The 27,814-nt window shown below is 38.9% G+C and overlaps 1 protein-coding gene across 4 annotated transcripts in view; it reads left to right on the top strand.

Moving 5' to 3' along the window:
* MOCOS (molybdenum cofactor sulfurase) overlaps window positions 1-27,814 on the top strand; it is a 227,619-nt gene that overhangs the window by 17,814 nt on the left and 181,991 nt on the right. For 3 of the 4 annotated variants that reach the window (XM_038174387.2, XM_038174385.2, XM_072034892.1), the window contains exons 2-3: window positions 9,928-10,017; window positions 13,073-13,139. In XM_038174387.2, the coding sequence (XP_038030315.1) occupies window positions 9,928-10,017; window positions 13,073-13,139 (157 nt within the window). The remainder of the gene's footprint in view (window positions 1-9,927; window positions 10,018-13,072; window positions 13,140-27,814) is intronic. The other variant, XM_027451806.3, reaches the window with a different exon arrangement.

Genomic DNA, 27,814 nt, shown 5'->3' on the forward strand with positions numbered 1-27,814 from the left:
AGGTAAGACCTCTGTGATCTGAAGGCAAAGTTCTGCTTTGGTTGTTCATTGTAATACAATTGGAAACTCAAACAGACTTCACTTGGATTCCTTTTCAGTCACTGGCCTTTGGAAAAGGTTTTTATGTCCCGTTGCAGCCAGAGGACTGCAGAGAACACTAACGAATCTGATACCACCAACAAATGGCAAGCATCAGGTTTGAGGAAAAAAATGGCAGTTTTACATTCAGGCCATTCTTGCCCTTGCTTCTGAGAGAGAGCTTATTTTTACTCCTACCTTTTGCTCTTCAGGACACTGGCAGTGCAAGATGTGATCATGTCGGTATCCTGTGAAATATAATGCTGCTGGAAAAGCCTCAGACTCCTGAAAAGCTGTATGGCAGCAACCAGCAGAGCATTTGTGTTGTCCAAAGTTAGATTGAAAGAAAGGACCAAAACTCCCAACGCTGTGCGTCACATGAAAAGTCACTTAAAAAGAGAACCAGAAGTATGTGCTTGTGTCAGCAGTGAGTTTTAGTTTTCTTTTAGTTAACTATAATATGCTGGACTTCACTGAAGTTTTTTTTTTTTTTTTTTAAAAAAAAGATATAGGGGTATATAGAAGCTGCATGCTGTTCTTAGTAAAAGCAGTCCTGTGTTAAGATCTGTGTTAAGCAGGTTTTCTCTTCCATATTGCGGTGTGCAGGGCTAGTCATTACCAAGCTGTTGTTTCATGACTTTTCTCAGAACCAGTTAAATCTGTACCATTGTCATACTATTTCAGTATTATTAAAAACTGCGTTTTGCTAACACTTTGGTTTTTGATGAATGTACTTTTTCATTCGTAGCACATTCCTGGAAGTGATTGTTGAAGACTTTGAATCTATGCTTGGGAGCGCACCTAATTAACGGAAAATAAGCTGTAGAAACTAATTTAGGCCAAATATCAGAATCTATTAGCATTTATGCCAATGTATAATTGCATTCTTATTAAATTATTGACAGAAACCTATTTATGTCTGTTAGATTGTAATTTTTTTCATGGGAAAAATGGTATCTTCCAGTTAGGTGGTGCTTTTTGTACTGAAGCATTACATCATTTTTGAAGGTATTAGAAAATTTGCCAGGCAAGAAAAAAAATTACAAAATATTTTTCTTTTCAGGAAAAAAAAAAAAAGTAATATAAGAAAAATGTATTTAATGAGCTGTATTATTGAAGTCTATCTATGCAGCCTATGAACTTCGGTAAAGTAATTGAGCGTAATCTTATCATTTAGATTGGTCTGTGTGTAGTTGAATAAGCAAAGAAGTTTTACTTGAGATAGCAGCTCGGATCAAATTATTATAAAGTGAAAGTAAAACTGACTTGCCCTCTGGGAAATAAGTGCCAAAAGATTTTATGATGGAAAAATGTTTAGTTTAACCCCATGCATGCAATAGAAAAGCTTATACATATTTTCTCATAGTTGCTATGTATTTCCTTAGTAAAACACCACTATTTCTGTGTCCTATTAAAATGAAATTCCCACTATGCATTGTATTAATCTTAACTAGCTACTCAGAAGCAACACTGAAACTTCTGTACTTGATGTTTTTCCACTATAGAAGGCAAACTGAAATACAATTAGGAGCCTAAGCCAAGAGACATCAGGTATACTAGTCAGAGGAGAGGTTTTTCCAGTGATGTTAGGGGAAGATACCTCTGACTTTCTGAAATTTTGAGATCTTTTTCTGGGATGTGTGCTGTAGACCCTCACCTCATACTCTCCATACCCTAGTGACCCCGAAGAAGGGGCTTCTGGCTGGAAGAGCTGCCACTAGGACTGCTGGAGTGAGTGGTCAGATGTGTAGTGCATTAGAAATAAAGGAAGCTGGCTTTTGTAGCCAGGTCAGGTGGAGAGGTGCTACTGGCTCGTCAAGGGAGAAATACCCAATGAAGCAGACTGGGTAATAATAGGTATTAAACCAAAAGGAAGTTGACGTGGGAGTGACGAAAATACACTGGCTGTGAAAAAACATAGTTTAGGACTTCAGATGCAGTTTCCTACTAGGAGGATGAGATTCTGATGTGCCGGTCTGATTTTAGGAAGGTAGACTAATAACCTACCTGTTTTTCAGAAGGAATTAGCTTGGTTGATGAGTGCAGTTACCTGTTGTAGCAAAGGACTATCCACTGGGGGCCAGGAGAAGGACCTTTTCAGATCTCCCATGTTATGAGAAGAGGGTTCTGGTCTATGGTCCTCACTTACTTCATTTCATAGGCTTTGAATTTACATGAAGTTCCTCTTGGTGATTTGGCTATTTAGTTTTACACTTTTTTTTCTCTGAAGGATAGTCCTAATTTGTGCTTAAGGGTAATGCATGTGCCTCTTATGCTTATATCCCTGAAATTGATCTTCACTATCTGCTCTTGGCAACAGACTGTTTGCTGTTTCCATCAGTGGTTGTAATTGTGGAGAGCCTCGTTTGAAGAACTTCCACTGCAGGATAACTTCATTAGTGGCTTGCAGCAGCAGCCTCTCATCTTTGCTGGAAAAAGCCAGCAGAGGGAAGTACTGTTGCGTTTGCTAAAGAGCACATTGAAAGTCTTCTTGTCACCAAGAAGAGATGGCTGCTGGAAGTCCTGCAGGGTGTGAAGAGTCATGATCACCAATAACCTGATTTTTGCTGTGTGTCATTCACTTTTTGTTACACTTACCAGTTCTTATATGGGTGTTCAATAATTTGCCATGGTTGATTGTTCAACCCAAGCCTCTAGCTCCCAGCACCTCATAGTGATCTGGGTATTTCTGTGTAAGGAAATGATTTTTAAGGAAAATACAGGAAGGAAAATTTTAAGGAAAAAGGAGATGTAAAGGGTAACTATTTTTTTCCCTGTTATTTTGAACTTAGTTTATCTTCTAATGTTTCTTGGAAACCAATAAAACCATTTTAAAAGCCTTCGATATATCAGTGAACATCTCATTTGTTGTATTTTACTGGGAATATTTAGAGTCACTAATTTGTCCTAGATTTTGTACGAATCCTATTAGTATGGGTCACAGAGCAAGAAACAGAACTGACTAGAAAAGTCAGTTTCAAACATTATCCTGACATGTTGTTGCACGCCTTGTGGCTGTTTCATGGGAATAATGGGAAGAAAAAGTAGTGCAGGAGATTGAAACAAGAATGTTTAACTAATGACCATTATTATAACTGATTAAGATTCCTTAAGCATTGCTTTCCACCATCATGTTTTCATCTCCAGTTAAAATTCTTAATGCCTCTTTCCAATGTAAAAGGGAATGTTTCTGTGAAAATTCCAGCACCACCAACAAAAGCATTTTCCAGTAGTAAAAGAGCAGGAACCATGTTCTCTTTCAACTCTTCTATCATTTGATCTATTGCATCAGAGACAGAGGGGGAAGAAAGACTGAAAGATGGTAGTACCTTCACTAGGGAGGTGTGAAAATGAGTTTCGGTTTGGGTAAGCTGCAGTCGTTTGAAGACTTGCATAAATATGAATCACTTGTGATTTATATTTCATCCAAAGATGATGTGATGGTGGGCTGCAGTATGTTATTCGCATGTAGCTGAGGTACCTCTTGATTCATGCCCATGAGTAAGGCTTCAACCAGAATCTGAAACGCAACCTGTTAAAGGTGCCTGCAGAAATAACAGCACTGGCTGCAATCTATATTTAGTTGGGCCTCGTGGGCAGAAAGTGAACATTGGATGAAGCTATGTATTACAGGTGGGCCCCATGGATGAAGGTGGGTGCTCATTGATCCGTTTACTGTGGTCTCATTTAGCACAGGAGCTGGTAAATGATGAAATTTGTTGGCACATAATTTTTTTTCTGCAGCTGTGAAAGTTGGATATGACTTCTTAAATGTGAAATCCTTGCACTCACATGGACCTCAGTACCAGCAGGCTACACTGCACATAGAGGAACTATAAACTACTTGTATACATGGAGTACAGCCAATGCTTATATTTCAGTAATCAGTTCACAGTTTTCAGGACTTTGGCCACCTGAAGAGCTTTTCTGGGGGTCTCTGTGGCCGTTGCTGAGGAGTACAGCAAAGATGGTATGTGATATTGACTGCAAACTGATTTAATACTCTGTATGCTTTGCTGAAGCTAATAGTGCAATAAGAAGAAATAATGCGAGCCAACAGGAAGTGGAGAAAACTAATAGAATTTACTATGTATAAACATAATTGCATGTTTTGTGATCAGTCCGTCAAGTAAACCCCCAAAATACATCAGCTTAGCACTACCGCACGCAAGTCAGTTAGCAGCCCATAAAGCACAGACTCCTTCATCCAGGTTGCTGGTGTACTGGTGCTGAGGTGCAGGGTCACCTCGAACCTTATGGTAGCTGTTCAGGCTTTCGTATTAATGCTTTTGTCTGCCAAGCACCAGGCTTTGTGGTCTTAGGAAGAGCTCCTGGCCCTAAGCAAGGGAAACAAAGCACTGCCTTGTTGAGCAGAGCAGCAGAGTTTAGGTGAGAGGCATGTTGTTATTCAGAAAACGTAATCTGGTTTTGATAGCTTTTGTCTAAATCGATGCCAAATAGGAACTGAAGGCATGGATAGCAAATAGTTTACAATATTCACTGAATGCTCAGAACAGAAAATGTCTAGCAGAAGCCAATCTCAAGCCATGTTAGTAGGATTTTCTTTCCTTTACTTTTTAATGTAGTTCATTGATGTGTTTTTTTTGCAGAGCTAGGATTTTTATACAGTATGTGGGCATGTCATTCACTGTGTCATCGTGAGATTTCAAGTGATTTTGTCAAGGTTAGGTGCACAAGCTAGTTAAAGCTGCTTTTGGCATTTAACTTAGGAGCAACTCTGGTAGGGAGGGCAAGTTCTTATGCAGTCATTGGAAAGAGGGAACAGCGTCTAAAGGGCACCTGGCTTAGATGGTGGCAATAACCTTAGGTAGCTGATGTGATACTCAATTATCTCCTAGCACCTTACTGGATCCAGAGGATGGCCCACCTGCCTACAACCCCTGTAGAGCTCTCTCCTCGCTATTTTGTCACTTCTTAGTCCTTGGTTATTCCAGTTTTCTCATTTTATTTTATTTATTTTTTTTTGTGCGTTGGTGTATGAAAGTCTCTCATATTCATCTTTTGACAGATAAAGCTTTATTTTGCCTTCAGCTTGTTTTCATATAATCGATTTCATACTGTTTGTTGTTAACGTCGCTGTACTTAAGGTATATACTGTCTCCCCAGGGCACTGGCTGTATCTATTTCCAAGTAATTTTGTGTATATAATCCCACTGAATTGTAATTATATCCGCCAATCGAACTTCATGATTCTGCACAGTTCCTGCCTTGTAAATACACGTTTCATTCTTCGTTAGGAAACTTCTGGCAGCATGACTGGAAGGCTGTAATGGGCTGGGGCATGGGGAACTTGCACTGACAAGGTCCTGGGAAGTACCTGGGAAGCCACTGCATGGCCATGTTGGTTGTGGGGACTGCAGTAGTGCTGTGTTCTGTTTTGGGCCCCTCACTACAAGGACAGCGAGGGCCTGGAGCATTTCCAGAGAAGGGCTACAAAGCTGCTGAAGGGCCTGGGACGCAAGTCCTGTGAGGAGCAGCTGAGGGAGCTGGGGTTGTTTAGTCTGGAGAAGAGGAGGCTCAGGGGAGACCTTATTGCTCTCTACAGCTACCTGAAAGGAAGGTGTGGGGAGATGGGGATCAGCCTCTTCTCACAGATAACTAGTGATAGGACTAGAGGGAATGGCCTTAAGTTGTGCCCGAGGAGGTTCAGGTTAGAAATGTGGAGACGTCTTCTCAGAAAGAGCCGTCAGGCATTGGAACAGGTTGCCCAGGGAGGTGGTGGAGTCACCGTCCCTGGTGGTGTTCAAGGAGAGGTTGGACGTGATGCTTAGGGACAGGGTTTAGTGGATGACATTGGTAGTAGGGTGATGGTTGGACCAGATGATCTTGGAGGTCTTTTCCAACCTCAGTGATTCTCTGATTCTATGACAGCATTGCGAAAAGTTGAGGAGGTGGAAACAGGGCAAGTTGGTCGACTGGTTATTTTTGCAAGTGATGTGCTGTCACGGCTCAGAAATGTGTAGCATCAAGAAGAACGTCAGGAGATAAAAGAGCATAATTAATGTTCAGAACACCAAAAGAGTCATCATTTAGCCAGCTGTCAGCTGGACGACCAGGCCTGGTCTGGTGGTGGGGCAGAGAGGAGAAGGCCTGATCTCCCTGCAGGCCACTACTCGCCTTCCCCTCTGCAGCACCTGCAGGGCTGTAGTCTTATGCTCCACTGCATAACTCCTAGAAGATTTAATAAAGAGGTAACTGACTAATTCTGCTCTCAAATGACACTTTTAGGTTCTTCAAAGCCAGGTGGAGCCACGTTTTTGGTGGCAAGTATTTTGGCTCTGAAAGATCAATCATCGTGCTTTCCTTTCGCTTTAGTTTCTTTGCTGGTGGTTGGACTGGACCATATGTTTTGTCCAGTGTTCTCATTTGATGTTAAACTCTTAATTTTAAAATGTTACAAAACATTAATATTTTTTACATACATAGGAGTATTCAGTTAAACTGAATGGACCCCCAGCATTTCTGAGGCAACATGAGCATGTTCATGCCTGAAGTTTTGCAAAGAGTTAAGTCTGGTACGCAGAGCTGGTGGATGTTTTTATCAAGACATGAATTCTAAAACAAAAGGAAAAAAAGGATCTGTTTATTTTCTGGTTTTGTTGTTTTGTTGTTGTTGTACTGTTTTTTCTTGAGCAGGAAGGACTGGTCCACATTTGAGAAATACCTAGAAATAATTTACAATATTAGCATGTGAATATTATAGCTTATGAATGGATATTCTTGCTGAATAACTTTACATAACTAATGCTGGTACATTAAGTGGTTTTCAATAGTCCTATAAAAAAACTCCTTCTGAAATGTGGTTTTATCAAATAGTTGGTGCGTTATTCGATCAATGAAGTCATTTGCACATTCCAAACATAATAATATGTAAATTAAACTCAAAGTTAATTTTACATTTTCCCCAAGTAAAGAAAACAGGTCCTAATAGGTATTATATTTTAATTTTCTTTTGGTTGATCACATTATGTTTTCTTTCTCTTGTTACTTGCCATAAACAGCGTAATTTCATGGTGCTGACAGGCTATATACCAAATACCACAGTGAAACAGAGGGAGCTAGATTACTCTGTATGTACTGACAAATCTCTTGCGTTAATGTGCGCTCAATAAAGTTAAAATAGCAAATGTTATTAAACTAGGGGAAAAAACACAATGAAAATTATTAATGTTATTTTGTTTGCAGGTGTTATGCATGTGCCACAACTCTTGTTTTCTTTCCTCTAAAACCACGGTTTTATTGAAATAAGACAAGAAGGAAAAAACTACAGCATAAAAATGCAATAGCAATAAAGATATTGTTTCAGTGCAGTCTCAAATTATGGGAGCACCTTTTCCTTTTTTATTTTCAGGCAGTTTAGAAAGAGTATTAAATGCTGTTCTCTGTTTTCAATTAAACAACATCATCAAAGATAAAATAAAAGTTTAAGAATTAGTAGTTTTTCCTTCCTCAATCAAATATCCTCCCATGATTTCAGAATGATGTACCCAGGGGTGGGATTTTAAAAACAAGTGAGCAATTTCAAAATTATTTACATTTAATAAAATCAGGGTATTGTCCTTCTTAATTAGCTACATGAAAATCAAATTTGAAAAATCATGTAGGGGGACTTTTTGCTCACATTGTCTCCCACTGGTCTGCCTGGAAAGCGCTGTTGCTCCTTCCAAAGGGGTGGGTTTGATGTGATCAGCCTTAGCGGGGTACTTTTTTTTTGCATGCCATATAGCTAAGTTACCTCTTTGATACTGTCAAGCTCCTTCTGACTGAAAGGATCCAAAAACTGTACGGAGGCATCTATGTCCAGATAAGCTTTGTGTGGATGAGCTTGTGTGGCCCATAAAAATTAATAAACCAAATTGCATGTACTTGCAATCGCTTCAACTCCACGTCAGAGACAGAAAAGTTTGCTCCCAAGCATGTTCTGGTGTCAGGTGAATAATGAGCCTCACAGGTGGCCCCATCATGGCAATTGCATGGCCTGGTGAAGGTAAAGCTGATCCCCTGTCACAGCAAAGGCGATGCTGGTCCTCCTGGGCCACCAGATGCCCTCTTGGCATCCCTGGCCCATCCCCTGAAGTGGCACCACGTGCTTCTCTCAGTCTGAAGCACCTCCATCTCTGGGGCTGGGGAATGCCAAGTGATTGCCATGGCTCCTGAATGAAACTGTGAATCATTTTTAAGTGGGCAGAAAGGATATTTTCATGCCAGAAATTATCAGAGGAATTTTTACAGTGAATGTCTTTTTTATTAGAAATGGTATGAAATATCTTCTCTGCAAATTTTCTGTATCACTGTTTCTTTTCTATAGTGTACATAGCATATTCATAAAAACAGTTCAGTGTAGACATAAGGGTATTTCTGCTATAGTAAGGATGGCTTGGCATGATTGTATAGGCACTTCCTTGAAGTGAAGTTTGCCTGCTGGCATTTGACATGTAGACTGACTGTGGAACAGCCAGGTTTCACCACAGGACTTCTAAATCTTCATTTTGACCTGGATGGTTGTATGTACTTCTTCATACTGCTTGAGAGAAACTTTCTAGGATTTAAAAAAAAAAAAAAAAAAAAGTAAAAAGTCAGAAAGTCTGTATATCTAATAAATCAGTTCAGGTTTTTTCCACCCTCCTTCCCTCACAGCACCTCAAAACACTTTTCCTCGATTAACTTCAGCACATTAAAAAATCTGCTTTATACCGGACAATATAAATGGGGGAATCATAAGGCAGGGAAGAACTTTTCGCTTTCAGAAAATAGGAAAAGGGATGGGTGTCCAGATTGGTATTATCATTAGCAGTCTCACATCCTTACCCACTGAATCACTGCTACAGCAACATAATATATAATTATATATATTTCCAAGTGTCAAGGCTTCTTGTTTAAGCTTAACTCAGTTTTAAATCCCTGTGGAGAGGGAAGGCCTTTAAAATACTTATTAAATTCTAATCTTAATCATATTCATCATTATTAAAATTTGAAATAGGTTGAAATACTTCAGGTAAGTGAAATGAAAAAAACTAATAAAGAGCATGCGACACACAGGAGAAATTGAAGAATAATTGCTAAAGATTAAGAAATCTAAAATGGCCAAACATGAAAAAGCCTTAATTTCCAATAAGCTTTTATTTAAAAGTTTTGCAATAGCTTAATAATATAAAAGGAGACTTTAAAAATGAATTGAATGTTAAGTGAAGCAAAGTAGCGAGAATATTTAAATGCATTTAAACTTAAACTAGTCTCGTGTTTGGGCTTCAAGCATGATTTTTGCCTTGTCAGTTCTTGAGATAATTGTTTCATGTCAATGAGGAGGCAACGCTATTGTTGTTGCTATTAATAATAGTAATTAGTATTAATGTAGTAATAGTTTTGATAATATGTAGTGCCTAGGAGTGACAAGGTGCTGTGGTTCAAACATTAGTTTGTACAGTCTTGTACAGACAGAACAAAAACATGTTTCTCTTCAAAGTATGTAATGTCTAATCATGGAAAAAAGGACCTCTTAAAATATTTTGCTTTTAGTTAAAAATTAAAAAGATGCAATCAAGTTGTTGGGCTTCTTTGGTGTCCTTTTTTTTTGTTGTTTTCTCTGCTGGTGAGTGGAAGATGCCTCACTGTGAATATTGCTTGATTATTAGAATGTTTTTGAAATTATTTTTTTCAATATCCATGCAGGCCTCTAAGCCAGACAGGGAAATGTCATACCCTAGGAACTCTAGGGCAATCAACTTTTTGTATGGTATGCTTCACTGTGGACATTTGTGTGGTATACTATAAGAAATTGGAATTAAATATTGCAAAAAAATTGAATCTAATCATTTATTTTTATTTTAGGGATAACTTACCTTGACCATGCGGGTGCAACACTTTTCCCAGATAGTCTACTTAAAGCTTTTACTGAGGACCTCAGAAACAACGTTTATGGTAAGTACAAAGCAGTGCACCATTATTTTTCCCAGGATTCCTTATAAATAGGTCAAAACTGGTCCTGTTTTGTTGTTGGAAGAGGTCTTCTGTGTTCTTAACACTGCTGTAGTGTTGTTGGAAGACCAGTGACTTTGCAGAGGAGTCACAATCTCCTTGTTTCATCCCCGGCATTGTTTTTAGTGGCCAAGGGCACATCTGTGTGGAGGGGTGCAGACAGATACAAACTCCTCTGCCTGCTATTGTGCTGACGAACCCTGCTAGCTCTGATCAGGAGGCAGTGCCTTCAGTTAGCATGATCATGCCTAGTATACCTAGTCTGTGTTCTTGGTTGTTTTGCCCATTGTACACTCTTGATAAGCTTGGAAAGTCACTTAGAACTAGATTCATGAAATTTTTAGCTTCAGTAATCTCAGAGCCTATGTAAAATAGCAGAGAGCAAGCTCTGAGCATCTCTACAGAGTGGGACATAATGGTTCAGTTCCTTCTCCTGTTTGAGATGTTCAAACCTGATTTGCCCTCCCAGGAGAAAACCACCGGGAGAGAAACATCTGTCGGTCATGTGGAAGGAACCAAGATTCACAGGGGTGGTGAAAAGGAAAAAATCAAAGGGAGGGTTTACTCTGCCCATGGATTAGGGGATAAGTAAATACAGAGTAGCTTGAGCACTTTGGTTGGTTCTGTCATTTTTTTCATCTCAAAATACAAGAACAATTTCTTATGCATGGACCAGAATCCAGACCCTCGCCCCTTCTAGGAGAGTCATTGCAAGGAGCTGCAGAGGTGCTTTCACTCTCGTGTTTGCTTTCTTCCTTGGCCTCGTGAATTTTGCCCTCTTCCATTGCTGGGCAAAGGGGCCTAATCATAAGGCTGTCACTGAAAAGTAGCCGCTGCCCTTTTTGTGTTTTGTGAGGGGAGCTAGCCTACATATTGCCACAGGTTGGCAGAAGATGCTGGAGAAAGAGCTTTTCCATCTAGGACATTATTATCACAGAATCCCAGAATGGCTTGGGTTGGAAGGGACCTTAAAGATCATCTAGTTCCAACCCCACTGCTATGGGCAGGGACACCTCCTGCTAGACCAGGTTGCATCTCCCTGAGAAGCACACACTCCTTGTGCTTTTATATAAAGGCAGCAGTGTCCTGCATTGAGGAAGTACTGTTATTGTGAGATATGTTTTATATTAGAAGAATGATTCATGCTCATCCAGAAAAAAAAATACTGTACAGTATTACCTGCATATGCTGTTTGTGGTCCCACTGAAGTCATCACAATTTCTTACCGTGTGCTAATATTTGTGGGCTATGTCTCCTTTTTGCTAGTTTTGTGTCTTCCTTGTGCTCCCTGATCCATAGAGCAAAGTGATTCCTCACTTGGGAGCTAGATACCACGGCTTCAAAAGAAAACTGTGTTCTCTAAAGCACCAGCACACTTGTGCTTATCACCTAAGTGATAAGCCACTGGGGAGTTCTGGCTAGTCTTCCTGTCATACACCTTTGTATGTATCGTATCATTTTCCTCTCTCATTTCCTGACTGCTGACAAGGCCAGGATCCAGAGCGTGGATTTAAGTTCCGCTACAAAAATAAATGTTGTTCTTGATAAGGGTAAGGTTTTTTGCTGTTATAACAAGATACATCGATTAGATTACATTCAAAGTCTCCTATTCAAATGCATGTCAGTGATATTAAAATTAATGTTCTGTCACTATGGCTGTTGTAAAGTGAAATGTATGCACCCTGATCTTAGTTATTTCAAACAACGTTGTGCTCAACCCTTTTAATTAGAAGTACCATCTGTGGCAGATAAAAAAAATAAAGTTGTGAATCAATTGAGTGGTCATGAATGGAAATAGCAGTGCTGCCACTTTGGAGTAGATTTGCACAGTACCTGTAACACTATGCAAGAACAAATTGTAAATTTTATGCTGCTTTTGTCTAAAATAATAATGAGATCCTTTGTATGGTCAAGGCTCTTTATTCATTTATACCTGCTACTCTGAGGGCAATAACTGTTGTATAAAAAGAGTTCATTTCTCAGACACAGGTGTGAATGAAGGGGGAGTTTGGCTCGCAGCTTTTTTTTTATTATTTTCTGGATGATAATCCACACGCCTGAAGAACTGCAGTTTAGCTGTTGCATGTGTAAATGAGGGAAAGGAATGTAAGTAAAAGAGATTCTCACTTCTAAATTGAGAATATTTGAATTGGAAATTAGAGAAATGCAACATCAGACATGTACAGTCTTAAGTATTAGATCTTTGGTCTGAGCTCTAAATTTGTTATTCTTTTTAACAGCGTCACTCAATAACTTTCAAGAGGATGATTTTGAAATTAGAAAGAGAGTAGATAATATTGTAGCTTACTGCAAAATTGTATTAATATAGTTGTGTGGTTTTTTTTTCTTGTTCTCTTTCAAAAATGTTTAGACATGTTCTTTAAGCATTTACTAGTAGGAAAGTAGGAAAGTGTTATGCATCTGTGGATATTGCTGTAATCTTTTGCTCATGGAGATAAATTCAGGCACTTCTTAGGTACTGTCTTAATTGTTAATGCATGCCTGTGCTGAGCTGTGCTAAGATGGCTACTAATTTTGCAGTGAAATTTATGTTTTCATGAGCTACTTGAATTTCAGGCACCAAAAAAAAACCCAAACAGGGATAATCCTGGTGTCATGAATGTCTGTTGTCTCCATTTGCTGTCTTCTAAATCGCTTCTTAATTAGTGCATGGATACATTTATTAATGAGCATTCTATCTGTCTTTCTGTGGCGGAACATTTGTGTATATGCAGTTGTATTTTTAGAGGGAACTGCCTAAGTACCAGTAACAGATACAGCTGAAGTTTCAAGGTCTGTCATAATCGCTTGCTTCTGTTATATGTCCTTCCTCTTGACTAACTATTCTGAGGAGCTTCGGGGCATTGCTGTGAAGTATACATTAAATCTTTCTTTGTCATCTTTTCAGGCTGGCTTGGTGTAATACTTTGATAAAAGCAAAAAATTAATACCAAAACTGTGATTAATGATTAACTTCTATATCTCTGTTGTCTCCTAGGCAACCCTCATAGTCAGAATATCAGCAGCAAGCTGACATACGACACAATCGAGCATGTCCGATACAGGTAGAATAATCTTTCTTTCAGATGTTGTATGATGCACTTCGTATTTTTCATTTTGATTAGGCCTGTGCTGTTTTGATGACTTAGATGCGATGCCGTTTTCGGAGGGTTGTCTGTCACATCTAAAGAAAACACTCTGCTTTTAAAGCAGCAGGTACTTGGGCAGTCAAATATTGCACAGAATCAGAGAGAAGTGAGTTCTTTTTCTCCCAGATGGCCCAATTCTTAAATTCCTGTAGTTAACTTAGTGCTGTAACATAAGTCTATGGTTTTAATAAATATTTAGAATTTTGAATTTCAAAAGTGTTATTATGATGGTATGGTAAGTTAGTAAGGTAGAACTGAGTGCAAGAACACAGTAAAAAATCAGATGACATTAAATAAGGTATAATGGCTTGCAGGAATTTATAGAAACCTTATGGGAATGTGTACATTGTTTTACAGCAGATACTTCTGTTGGAGTAATAAAATACCTTTTAAAGTTGGTTTAGTGTAATTTTTAAGAGCAAAAAGAAAAATAAAAAGTAAACATAGCATCAGGGCTTCCAGGTAAGGGCAAGAAAGGAAACTGAGTCGCTAAATGAGGGTTTCTCCCAAGAGTTCAGTGAGCTGAAAGGGCACTTTTTCCCATTAGTTTACACCAAGCGTAGGAACTTAGTTATTGGTTTTAGTGTGTTTTTTTTTTTTTAGGTACCTGTTGATATTTTATAAAATATGTCGTTGCTGAAGAATATGCAAGCTTTGACCACAGTTGATTGGCCTGCTTTTAATGGCATTCTTTACCCAGGGTGGGAAATGTCATAGATTCCCCTTTATTATCATTTTAAAAGCAAACCTTTCGCCAAAACACATTACAGAATTTAGATCAATAGTAGCGGAACTGTAGCAGTGTAGTGTTCAGAGTTATAATGAAGAAAATCTACTTTACATCTTTTTGCTGCCTTTTCTCTGACTGCACTTTTATAAGGGTGTGAAAAAACAAGATTTCTAGCTGCAAGATGGTGCTGGGTATAACCTGTTTCTTTTTTTCTTGTTGTGTTTTTTTTTTCTCTCTTCTTTTTTTTTTTTCCCCCCTGAACATTCTGGAGAAAGTATTTATTTTTGCCTTTTCCACAGCCCTGTCTTATGCTGGGCAGGATGACAACCTGTTAACGTATGGCTAAGTGAAATGAACGAATCTATGAGGAATGGCTGTTTTCACAAGCAGATGCTTAGAACCACGTACAGCAATACCTCCAACCCTGCAGTCTGCTGAGCATGCCTGTGTGCTCACATGCAGCGTCAGAATTCTGGTCTTAATTCCTTGCAAGTGATATTTCAGTGTTGCCATTTAATCATTCTTCTTATGAAGGTACAGTAGAAAGTGTTCTTTTCTGGAATAATTTCTGTAGTACTCTATGTTCTTCACTGTTAGTGAGCAAGGAAATAGACTTCCACTGAGTAACAGATACAGATTTTTTTTGAGAGATGACATCTTCAGTTTGTTTTATTTTGGATCCTGTCTAAAACAAAACAAACACACAAATGAGACTTTTAGAAGAGCAGCATGGGAAATTCCAGGAAACATAGCAGTGTTTGCATTGTTTATTTTTTTCTCCTGAAAATAAATAAATTAATAAAAAGCCCTCTGCATGCAAATGAACATTTTCAGTTCATTTGGATGCAGAATTGAGCAAATTCAATAATAGGATTTTTCAGCTAGTCCTATAGAAATTCTGCCATTATTCCCCAATAAAAATGTTAAAAGCATAATAATCAAAAAAACATAGTTGTAAAAATTGGGGAATAAAATGCCCCAAAACTTCTGTCAGTAAGTCAGCTATCTAAAAGGCAATAAAAGTATATTAAAAATCTATACTTTCATGCTGTTGCAGCTAATCAGAATAAGCAATATGACAAGACAGGGAGACAGGCAGCTCTGTCCTGTATCATAGCACATAGACTAGATTTCTTTGGTGAAACAATAGTTCAGGGGGTAATTTCAGAAATCTTTAAAAGATTTGCTTGCTTATAATTCTGCCTGCGGAGCATGGCTGCAGCCAGGCGTATAACTTCTTTTCAGGGATTGACCCCATGGCACTATGCCATTTTATTATTATTATTCTTTTCATTTGATTTTCTGATCAGATGACACAGTGCAATTAATTAAAAACAGAATAATAGAATCAATGGTTTGGGTTGGAAGGGACCTTTAAAGATCATCTAGTCCAAGCCACATAATAAACCCTCAAATAACAAATAATATTTGTTATTTGTCCATATTGCTGATAGCAACATCAGAATAGACTTTTCTAATCTGGCCATGTACACTGTTCCACAACGCAGAACTGTTACTTGGTTTTGCCTTGGTATTTGTTTGACAGGCAGCAACCACTCTAAGAACGTAGGTTTGCATGAAAATAGCATAAATGATTAACTATTAGAGTCAATGGATGTTTTCTATGATTTACAAAATTTAAATAATGAAAATGGTTTACCTCTTGACCAACTCAAGTACAGTAAGAACAAAAAGAAAACTTTTATTCGTAAAACACTGCTTGTCTTTATTTGAAGTGAACTGTGATTTTTAACATTGTATGTATCTTTGTATTAAATAAGATTGATGCCAAGAAGAGGAAGCAAGAACTGTAATAAACCTTCTCTAAATGTATTAAATGTCCGCATGAAAAGATTATAGACCCTTTTTATGACTTTGCTTATGGATATTTGGATGTGCCATTGCTCCGTTCCATACAGCTAAGGGATGTGAGTGGCAATATCTCCTTACGATGCTGCAGAGATAATACAACTCAGAAATTCATTAGAGTGGGTATTAAATAACCTTTTTCCCATATGCAGTCATTTTAAAATACAAGCTTTCTGAATATTTTAAAAACATTGTTCTTCTAGGTCTTACATTTGCAGTGGTGTCTTCCAACCGGAGCCAGACTGATGTTTTAGTGTTAAATTTGTGGTGTGTTTAAAATATACTGCAAGGTACCTTTTCCATTTGAACAAAATGTTGTTGAATTTAGTAGAGTTTTGATGTTCATCCTTGAACCTCAGTTGCTATGAAATGTTAAACTTGAGCATACTTTGGGAATTCAAGTGTTAAAAAAAAAAAAAGAAGAGAGTCAAGAAACTTCAGCAAAGTTTCAACACCAGGCATCTCCTAGGCTATGGCAATATGTGTACTACAGAATTTTCTCACTGATGCTAAAAGGATTTGGCATTGAGCTAAATGGGATCAAGTTTAAATATAGAACCAAAACATGTCTTTCTATAAAGGCCTCTCTCAAAATATGCCATCTAAGGAAACTGTAAGAGGAGAAAAATCTCTGTGGCCTGCACATACGGATGAAAAAGGTGCAACAGGCATGCATGAAATGAATGTAAAGGGCTTAGTATTTTTCAAAAAAATTGCTTCTGTGGTAAAACACACAGGTGGTTCAGAATGTTGCAAAGGAAGCAGTCTTATAAAAGCTGTTTATAATTTCATCTGCAGCTTATTTTTAGAGCTCATTTCACGATAGTGAAGTAAAGCGTTGCAATCCTTCTGTGAGCGTCATAACTTGCCTCTGAAATAAATTCCAAGTCTCTTTTTTTTTTAATTATCGCATGTTCTGAAACAGTGCTATATGCAAGATAAGAATTCTTTATTCCCAGGTTTAATCAGTTCTGTGTCTGAAAACAGGAATGTTGGAACTGATACATACATGCAAATTGCTTGACCTTTGGTACACAGTAAGAAATAGTAGATACAGTATCTGCTTAGTATTGATCTGTCCTTCCTAAAGGTCACCAGCTGGAGAGGCAGAGAGGAGAGACATCTGAGCCCTGCATGCTGTCCTCCTTAATGATACCTATCCACTTGAAAACCTTGTTTCAAAACCAGGATGGTTCAGCCCTTTTGCATGCCTGTTTTCTAAGGCCAAGTTCAAAGGCTGCTTTTCCTGGTCCAGCAATTCAGCTGCCAGGGCAAGCCTGAAATAACACAGGCAGCGGGGTCGGAAGGAAAGGCTGCTCAAAAGGATGACTCCGTGTATGGCGAATGGATGTGCCATTCGAAGATAATTATGAATAATGAAAAGCTTTTTGTGGAAGAGTGGGATAATAGCCAAGCGAGGTGGTCATTTTCCTGATGATTCATATAACAATTTTACATAGTCGTGCAATGAAATGATCCCAGCGTGCCTGCACAGAGTGGCTACAGGACCAGTACCTGACTCCGTGCTCTGTTGCGCACTGAGTGACAGCTGATCATGGGCTTCAGCAGAGGTGCTGTCTTCTTTTCTGCCCGGCAACACCTATCCTTTCATGCAATCTATTTTTTTCTTCATAGGACTGAAAGAAAAAAAGGTATTGGAATAGATAGTAAACATAAATTAAAAACATAAAGACAAGGACTTCATTTTATAAACAGGATCTTCTAGGAGTAAGGTACTACCTTTACTTCAAGGTAGTAAAAGGGTAGCAGGTACTGTTATTTTGGGATGAGTTTAAAAAAAAAAACACTGAAATCTGTCTGCTTTACTTTGTAACTTTACTTCTGGACTTTTCATCTCTATTTTTGTAAATTATCTGTTAACTTGATCGGCTGAAGCTGTAGAAAGGAACTTGTTAATATTCTCTATTACTCTTCTGGTAGTCAGCTTTATACCTCTGTTGTTTGTAGGAAGAGATTGCAGTAAATAAAACTTGTGCATTCGTGGTGACGTTCTTTGAGTAATCCGTGTTGCAAAGAGTGCCAAATCTGGAATGCTTTCATGAAAGAAAAAAAGTACTTCAGTAAAATGAATTAAAATCTGGAGGTCAAGATTGCTAGTGTGTGAACACACAATTTGTTAGCTAACCCTGGGTAATCCCGAGTTTAATTTGTATGGGTGGATAGTGGGTGTTTTGCAGAGATGTTTGAAAAAGGGTGGATGTGACCTTTCATTAGTTTTCTCCCCTTCTCAGAAAAAACCCTCCTGAATCTGCTTTAATAGTGTGGCTGTGATGAAGACGCGATGGAGAATGAGTTTAGAAGAGATCTTCCTGTGCCATTGCTTTCTAAACAGCGTTCAGAGTGTAGGGAATGGCACAGGCTTACTTGGACTCAGGCCACCATGTTTATTCATGTTCTGTAAGCGTGCAAAGCCTCGCTGTGTATTCAGTCTGCTCGTTTGGCAGGGACCTGATGGCTTCTGTGACTGCTGGGGAGCCTGCTAGAGGGAACCGGGGCTGTTGAATGAGATGCTGCGATTGGAATAACGCGCCTTGTTAAAAATAGTGAAATTTCCTCAACGCAAATTCCATTTTTCCATTCTTTTTATCTTCTTGTCTCTTTTCAGAGTTTGTGTGGAGGCTTTTTCCTCCTTAGACTGCACAATACTTGTAGAGCAAATACAGTAATTGCATCCTGAGAAGCAGGATAGTGAGACACCTTTCTGTGACTCTTCTGGTAACACTGGTGCCTTAGCTGTTTATAGTGAGTAGTAGCATAGTCCTGTCAAGCTGTTGTGAACCCTAGCAGTTGTAATGCCTCTCTGCCAGCTCCTGAGGAATCTGACAACTTCGTTACCGGCCAAGATGATCATTTGTGTTTTAAATAAAGCTTTTGGAAGACCTGATGCTTAGAAAAAAAGTAATTTTTTCCATCCTGTGTGTGCGCTTCTCGTGCTAGAGAATTTTATTTTGACTTCAGTAGACTCTGTTTCTCCTCATAAGTTATACAGCATTCAAGGTGTGCTCCATTTGCTTCAGGTAAAGTTGAGGAATCTTGAATGCCATCTTAAATTATGTATGTTGTCCAAAATTCGGCTGGTATTTTTTTCTCATGTCTACTTTTTTGAAGATTGCAGACGCTTTCTGTTTTGCTCCTCCATCTGAAATTTATTCAATGATATGCTACCACGAAGTGCACAACTGATGACAGAGTAACAGAAGAGTTTAACATACGCTGTTTATACCTTATGTTACCTTTAACATCATCACCCTGGGAAAGGTTAATCCATCTATGCTTTTTAGAAGCACAGAGGTAATTTATTACTGCACCTTTTTATGTAGTCTCTAAAGATTTTTCTGTGAAGTTAGCAAACCCAGTACTGAGCTCTGTTTTGAATCTTTTTCATTTCACTCGTAAAGCAATCTAAATACTTCATCTGTTGATATAATTAAGCTGTTGAAAAGATGCTACGGCATTCCCAAGGGTTCCCCTCGTGGCATCTGTGCCTCAATGAATCTGAAATTCCCAGTATCACTTCTGTTGAGAGGCAGTGCTTTTTGCCCTTGTCCTTATACCTGCTGCAGTTCGACCATCAGGCTCGAGTCCTCAGAAAACAATCAGCATTTGCATGGTGAGTTTTTTTCCCCATCCAAAAGCTTGTGAATTCTGGCTCTGCTTACTGTTCTGTTTCCTCAGCTTTTTGGTACTGTTCTTGTTGCACAGCATGATCCTGTCTTGACTTTTTAGTAAACTTTAAACTCCACTGAAATAGTTTCAGTATAAAGTTCACCCAAGTCAATAGTTACCAGTGTGGATTATATTTTTTGTCCTGCAGAGTCTACATAGTTCATGGTGTATTATTTATATTTTTCATATATGTTTATATATTTCTGAACAATTTGCACACTGAATGTAGTTAGTGATATATTCAGGAAATTGTTATCATTTTTTCTCCATCAGTAGATATGATTTGCAAGTAGTGGTAGCTTTGGGGGCAGGTGACTCTGCAGTGTTTTGGTGATTTCATTACATTTTTCTTCTCTCAGTTGTTATACAGACTGAGAATTATCTTCTGTCCCGGTTACATCAGATGTAACTGCAGCCTTCTTCTCATCTCTAATAATGCCATTAGCTTTTATGCATTGTTCCAGGCTGTCTGTAGCTCATCCAGTCCTCTTACAGACGTAGGAAATACATTTGCTTTGCCAGACAACCGCATGCCTTTAGCTCTCTCCTTCTCTAATGAGCAGGTTATTTACAGCACCCATGCTAGAGGCTGTAGTCCTAATGCTGCTTTTTCTGTTTTGCTGCCCTTTGCAACCTGCTGTCTTGCTGAAATTCTCAGTTAATATCCTTTGTCTGTTAGCAATTGTTGCCTTGCCTTTTTTCCTCTGCTCGGCACTGAGAACCCGTTTGGGCATAGGCGGATTCCAGCTAGCTGCCTTCAGTAGGTATGTGCAGCTTCTTTCTGAGGGCATTGCTGCCCTGGTGCAAATTGGAGCCTTTCTGTTTGGAAGGCAGGGCAGCTGCTCAGCTTCCAAACAGAGCAATGTGTTAAATACGAGGGGAAGCAGTGCCAGTGCATCTATCACAGCAGCTGTATTGAGCAGAAGAAACGGAATAAGCAGGATACAGGCACAAGGGAACGGTGACAGGCAAAGAGTAATGATGTGTAAATTGGCCTCCTTAGCACAAGCAGGTAAGAGTGTGAAGGCCCAGTAAGATTTTTAGGGTGCCAGGCATTAGGTAAACCAGGTCAAGTGCACATCCCATCTGGATCCCATACAATTCAATAGTATGGAAACATACATGACCATCAGGCGTTTTGAGTCTAATCTCCAGTAATTACAGCGTACTTTTCATCTACCATTGAATTGTCCCAAATGGGAGAGCTGGAAACATTCATTCTTCCACAGGCTCAGGAGAAGCCAGTGATCTTTTGTTTCTGTTGCCTTTTGTGGTGGTCTTTACTTCCATTAATACCTTCTCATGTGTAGAGCAAGACTTTACCCATTTGCTTGTTTTCATAGGTTGAAGTGCAGCTCTTCTAGACTCTTCTTCCAAGGTGTGTTCCTCATCCCTGATCCCAGCCCCTTTGACCCCATCTCTGAGCTTCTTCTGGGTTGCCTTCATCTTCCAGAAACATATTGCTAGAATTGAAAAGAGTAATTGAAATAAGTCCTGCAGTGCAGCGACCAAAGGTGTGGTAACTGGGATGGAATAACAAATCATTTAAATGGGTATGAAATGTTCTGGGTGCTAGAAGACAAAATTATCGTAAAAACAAGGAAATAGCCCAGGTATTTCAAATGAATAGAGGAAACCTGCAGGCACAATGAATTTTCAGGATGAAAGGAAGCACATCTTTGTAGGGATTCTTCTAGAATTCAATACATTTGTTGGAAATTGACATTTCCTGTTTGTTTTTCTTCTGAAATTTCATGCTAGGTTGAAAGTGATAATGTGATCCATAAATTGGTTGATACTGATATGAATGGAGCAAAAATGAAAGAAGACTGTGAGATTTTGTACTGATAGGTATTGCACAGGAGACCAGATTGACTTGAAGGAGAGAGAATTATTCAATTAATGCGGTCACTTTGAGCATCTAGTCCTTTGAAGTTAAATGCGCTAGCTTACATTGACAGTTTGAAAACATGCAGAGATGAGTGCCTAAAATTCACGTAGACCTTTGTAATATGCACTGGCAATATTAATGAGTTCCTTCTAACTGTATTTATTCTTGCTTTTATTTGTCTGCCTGTTTCATCTATTTAAGTTTCTCACCTATTTTAAACTTTGTTTCTGATATGAAGGTTGTAAGTGAAGATAATGTCCTTGAAAATAAAGGGTACCTTTAAGAAGCAGCGTGAACCATATTGAGATACGGGAATATGCAAGATAAATGAAGCAAGAGTTTAAACAAGACTGTCTCCTTTCTGTTAAGGTGAATAACCTCTAGTGATTCCAGGTCTAATTTACTGGATTTTACTAGTATATTAGCTATGTGTCAAGGCAGAAGAAAATTGCATCATTAGTATTATTGAGTGCCAGCTCAATAGCATGTTGCTAATGCTTTAGAATTTATTGCAAGCTTTTGGATAGTGAGACTGTTTAGAGGGGTGCTACGTGCATGTTTGGGATTTTATGAAGACTCCACGGGCTTGTAATGAATACAGTGTTCAGCGTCAATAGTGTTCAAAAGAGCTTTTCAGCACCCAGGCTTTTCTTAGCCATCCTCTTTTCATTTGTCTGTCTTTACCTTTTTAAAGGTGTTTAGTTTTTCACTACGCTTTTTGCACAATACCTGTCATGCAATAAAAGAGGTTTTAGAGATACGAATCGCATATTTGGAAAATCTGTCAAAATTCACAGACCAGATTTTTCTCCCTGGTCCCATAATCTCGTGTGTGGTGCCCCATTCAGGTGTGTTTGAGAGTGCTGGCTCTCTGCTAATTGATTCGTTCACACTTCATACCTGCTGCAAAACTCCTATTCACTCGCTTTCCATGGCAAGTTCTTTGCAAGGGGAAAAAAATTAGATCTGCCTGACAGGAAGAACTTGTCTGAAGATACTTACAATTGTGCCTTAAATTTATAATAGCTGAAGGTTTGTTACATTTCACACAGATCCTTCTTCAGGTGGAAAGTCAAAACTTGAATCCAAAATACTCTATTAGACTAGAAGCTACTCTGCTAGCTGTGCAGTGCTGGAAGTCCTGCAGTTCCACACTGACATGCTCCACATTCCAAAGTTCCCTGTATAAGCTCATTGGGAAGTATCTGTCTGGCCTTCCAGGAGCTGAAGAGTGGGCCTCATATGATTTTTATGTATGCTAAAATGCTTAAGGTGAACTCTATTAGTATCATATGCACAGTTTAATACTATAATGCAGAATGTTTTTAATAACATAGGGTTTGTTTTCACCCTTGCAAAATGTATTTATGGGTGGTTTCGACCACTTAATTTTTGTCTGCAATCTCATAAGTGCATTTACAATAATTATTTCATTTTGGTGGTGTTTTGCCCGTGCTACAAGGGGATTATTTCAGTATTATTGTCCATGGCTGACATAGTTGATCAGAGGAGGCTGGAAGGCTTTGCCCCAGGTTTTCCAGTAGCACTTCCTAGCTGCCTTGAATGGATGTCTTGGTAGGTGGGATGCTGTTGCTTCCCTTTAGGTCTCCCCCTTTCTCTCTTGGGTGGGCGAAAGGTTTAACATGTACCAGTCTCACAGACCACGTTCTGGGGTGCATGCATAGTCAGATGGCAGTGCGTGAGGGTAAATTTCTCTCTAATCAGTGAGAAATCCATTGCTAAAGTCCCTTTTCTTGTTCTCTGTGTTATATTCCAGTAACAAGTATAATAACTGATTCATTTCTGACAGGAGATTAAAATAACCTGATGTATTTGTGCCTCTAAAATACAGGCCAGAAAGTTCTGTAGTTTTTCGGCACCTTGGGCCACACTTGTTAAAACATAAAATGAAGGATACGTAATTCAGCTCACAATAGCAGCTCAAATACAAAAGACTTCATCTGAAAAAGTGTAAACCATTTGGGTTTATCTGACCATGTTTGCCTGTTTAAACACCTAAATGGGATGGGATTGCTATAGCAAATAGTACTGTCGTTTAACGTTTGTAATGAACTTCAAAACGAGCTTGATGAAGTATGCTTTTAGTATAAATTGGAGTTAAGCTGCAGTGCCAAAATGTGATATTATAGGTGGTATCCGTAACAATGAAGTGCAAATGAAATTCTGCCTGCTTTTAATTAAATAAGCACACACTCCACTGAGTTTTGGAAATTTAATTCTCTTAATCTGAAGTCTCAGGCCCTGAACAGCTATTGTAATTTTAAAGATAGTGCCGATATGTTTCAAGGCTGTTTATACTTAACAAAATACTCACGGTGTTTTCTTTTGTAAATCTGGGGCCCTTTTGATTTCTTCTGGTGTTTTCTTCTGTCGTGTGAAAAAGAGCTAAGATAACCTTCTTGTTTGTAACCATGGCAGTCAGAGCTGTAACTACAAGAATTAACAAAAGGACTAAAGCCTGTCGATTCTGGTGTTTCTGCTGAGAGGTTCTTGGTTGTGGTTGTCTTCTGTAAAAAGCCCGGTGAAATGTGTTGCTGTACATGAGGAAGGTGTGTCTGGTGCTTGAGAGCTGTTGTAGGGCTTCCAAAATGGTGAGGGATTGACCAAAAATTCCTTGCTTGGAAGGGGACCTGCTGTTTTTATACCATGTGGGCCTTGGTAAGGGGCTGAAAAGCCAGATGGCTGAAGATGCTCTCATGGTCAGGTGTTAAGGCTTGGAACAAAGATTCTCCTGATGAAGAGACTTCTACTAGACATAACAAATTTACACGTACCAGCACAAATTACTTCATTTTCAGTGTTGCGGAGAGACCTTAAAGGTTGGATGTGGTGCTTAGGGACATGGTTTAGTGGGTGACATTGGTGGTAGGGGAATGGTTGGACCAGATGGTCTTGGAGGTCTTTTCCAATCTGAATGATTCTCTGATTCTATGACCTGCACAGCTGACTGAATAGGGAAAAAAAACACCACCAACAAAGCAACAACAACTACAAAAACTGTCAACAGTGATAATGATACTTTACTTGTGTATCTTTTGGGAGAAATTACGTGCCTTTTGGGAGAAATTAGCGTGTGCTTCATCCTTTCCCAATCTAACTTCATTGTCATATGACTTAAGTTACTACAAACTAAAACAAAGATGATTATTAATTCTATTTTACAAAGGCATGTGATTTGAAGTAAGGTCTGGTTAACCAGCTAATATGTAAAATGCATCAAGCAATGATGTTTTATGAGTTTGGTATACTCAAATTCAAATGATTTGATGGTGGTTTTTGCATCCAGAAGCCTGTAAAAACTTTTTCAGGGCCTTATGCAAGAGGTGGCAATCATCCTGAAAATGTTTGTATGTAGCTTATATGTTTTGGAGTTACCTCAGATGTATTTTTACAGCCTAAAGTATTTTTTTTTTTGACCTTCATTATAAGTAATTTAAAAACAGTGGCATATAACATTTTCAATGTCACTCAAATGACTTTCATTTTTAAGACCAATTGAGGTTTACTTGCAATGAATTTGAGTTCACAAACCACTTAAGCCATTACTGTAGCAGAAGCACTCTGCCTTTAGGGTGTACTTGTATTTAGCAGAATTGCATTTTGTACCTGTACAGTGAAATTCCCCATATCAAACTGAAACAAAATAAATTGAAGTGAAATACTCATTTTTGTTCTCTGTTTCTACATGGGAGAATTTTGCTGCTGCTGGCATGGCTGTGTTCCTGACCCACGGAGTAGCTATGACAGCAGAATTAGGTAAATAGAGAATTAAATATTTGAGGAAGCTATATGTAACATAACTTCTCAAGAAATCAGAGTTATAGTGTGCAATTAACAGCTTAATGGACCTTTACCTCTTCTAGCAGCTTTTTTTAAATGAGACAGATTGCTTGGCAATGTTTAATAAAAAGTTTGATTACATACAATGTGTAAAATGAAGACTTTAAAATTAAGCATATTCAGAAGTAATTTCTCTCAAGCACACGTAGGTGGCTAGAAAAAGAGAGCATGTGTGAACTTGATAACTTGGAATATAATTACTGAGGTGCAAAGCACATTGTAAGTCATTTAAAATTTGTGAATGACAGCTCTTTGGGACGGTTCAACCACGGTAAAATATAAACGTTGCTAAGCTTGTTTTTACAACCACAGTGAAAGAAATCGCCGTGGTGAGAAAAAGTTTTTGGCATGTGACAGGGCAGGAAAAGGGCGATGGCCAAAACCACTGCAGCCAGACTCACCTCAGTTTGTAATAATGCCTGTGCCGTGTGGCATGTGAGGTCCCCACGAGGCTGGTGTCCTGCTTCCAAAGGTGGGTATGTAAGATGGCAAGAGGAACATGCCCTTCTCTCTGTGCTATGAACTGAGGTGGATGCTCAGATTGGGCTGGGGCTGAGTCCTGGATCTGGGGCTGGGAAGCCCGGTATCCTGGGTATTGCTTGATAGAGAGCAACTTTCAGAACATGGTTAGTGGTGTCAGGGAGGGTTGTGGTGGATTGCATTCGGCTGTATGTGACTTTCAGCCTAGCAGTGACTTCGGTCTAGCACAACCCTGTCACCCAGGAAAAGCTATTGATTTAATGTAAAGAAGAAAATGAGAATCTTAAATTCTTCCTAGGAAATTGTTAGAAGATTATTATGGTGTTATGCAACGTTTTAGGGTCTGTTAGACCTATTAGGAAATGAATACGTATTCCTTTGGTGCCTTGCTAGCCCCACTGCTACTGAATTTTCTGAGCTTGAAGTGTTTATAGATTGATAAGCACAATCTGTTAGATGCTAATGGTACTTATTTGCTTATTTATGCAAGTAATTTTAAATGGAACCTCTTACCATTGTACTAGGTGCTTTGCAGAAAAATTAAAAACATAAATTACATAAGCTACCTGCAGCGGGTAGAGTAAGCCAAGGCTTCTGAGAAAAGTGACCACTAAAGCACATAGCTGAGTTATCTGCAATAAAGCTAAGGACAGAGAAAGATGCAAGTCAGGTAAGGATAACTTTTTATTTTTGCATCAATAGGATACAAAATTAAATGATGGGTTTGTATACTGTATTCTAGGTTTCTGCAGCAGTTCGTTCCAGGCTGAAAAGATGAATCAATTGGAAACAGGGTTCTGGTAAATTTGATCATGTTTTCTGTGTTTCTTCCCCTTTCCTTAACAGCTTTGCTCTAGGTATTTGCTCACAGGTTTATCTGCTGATGCAATAAAAACACAAAGGGAGCATTATGTTTTCCTTCTGCTACTGTGGGCAGGTGCAAATGGCGACAGGAAAGAACATTGCAACACCGAGCAACATTGAATGCAGAACCATATTTCTGTGAGCTGTTCTACCTGTGCAGTCTCTGTGATGTGGGCAGAAGGCGGGTATTGTGAAGGAAACAAACAAACACAGTAAGATTGAATCTGGGGTTGGTAGGCTGCCGAGGAAGAAAACTGGTCTCTACATACACGATTTGTCTATAATTCTTTGGAGCAGACTGAGATGAGAGGCCCTAGAAATATCTTGACACCCCGGAGTCCTCTTATGCTGTTATGCAGCTGCCATGATTTTATTTTATATTTTTCTTCACTTCTGTAACCAACTCTTTAAGATTTTTTCTAAGAAATTCTGTTTGAGAAGTCTCTCAGTTTCAGGGTTTTTTTGCAGCTTTTTGCTGCTGAGCTCTAGATTTTAGGACTTTTTGGCCTTTTTTTATCTCCTCAAACTTTCTTGCATAGGATAAGACCAATCTCTTATTTGTCCAGGGAAGAGTTGTACTTTAAGGAGAAAGAAGTGTGGTGGACATTCTTCACTGCTTCCTATGATCTTCAATTTTTTTTTCCCGTTTGTTTCATATTCAAAGTGTTATTTTGTCATTTTGTAGGCTGGATTGGTTTTACCTGGATATTCTTACTCCTAAGCTCCTTTTCTGTGATTTCACTGGCAGCTGCAGCACTTGGAGACATACTTAAAAACAGCTGTGTGACCTCGCTTATGTCCTGTCATTGTCTACGTAAAATAGACCTTGAAATCAGCCCTGCTGATTCTGAATATCTTCTAGAAAAGCAGCAGTCCCTTACTTCTAGCCAGGTGCCTGCCTTGAGAATATTTGAAAGGGATGCTGTGGACATCGGAATTGTGTAATGGCAGCAAGCTTTTAAAAATACTCTGCATTGAATAAACTGGTAACCAAATAATAACAAAAGAAACCCAAACTACATGACAGTATTTAAGATTCCTACATCTGTGTGGGACTCTGGTCCTGTAGCTGGGCCTGTGTCTTCTGTCTGTGCAAAGAGATTTGGCCTCTGTCTTGTTCAACAAGAGGGAAACTCCTTGCGCTGACTGTGAAATTAAAACTTGAGGTTGTGGGTGCTAAAACCCGCGGCTGGGACTTCTGCTCCCAAG

This window comes from Anas platyrhynchos, chromosome 2 (assembly GCF_047663525.1).
Source record: "Anas platyrhynchos isolate ZD024472 breed Pekin duck chromosome 2, IASCAAS_PekinDuck_T2T, whole genome shotgun sequence".
Lineage (NCBI taxonomy): Eukaryota > Metazoa > Chordata > Aves > Anseriformes > Anatidae > Anas > Anas platyrhynchos.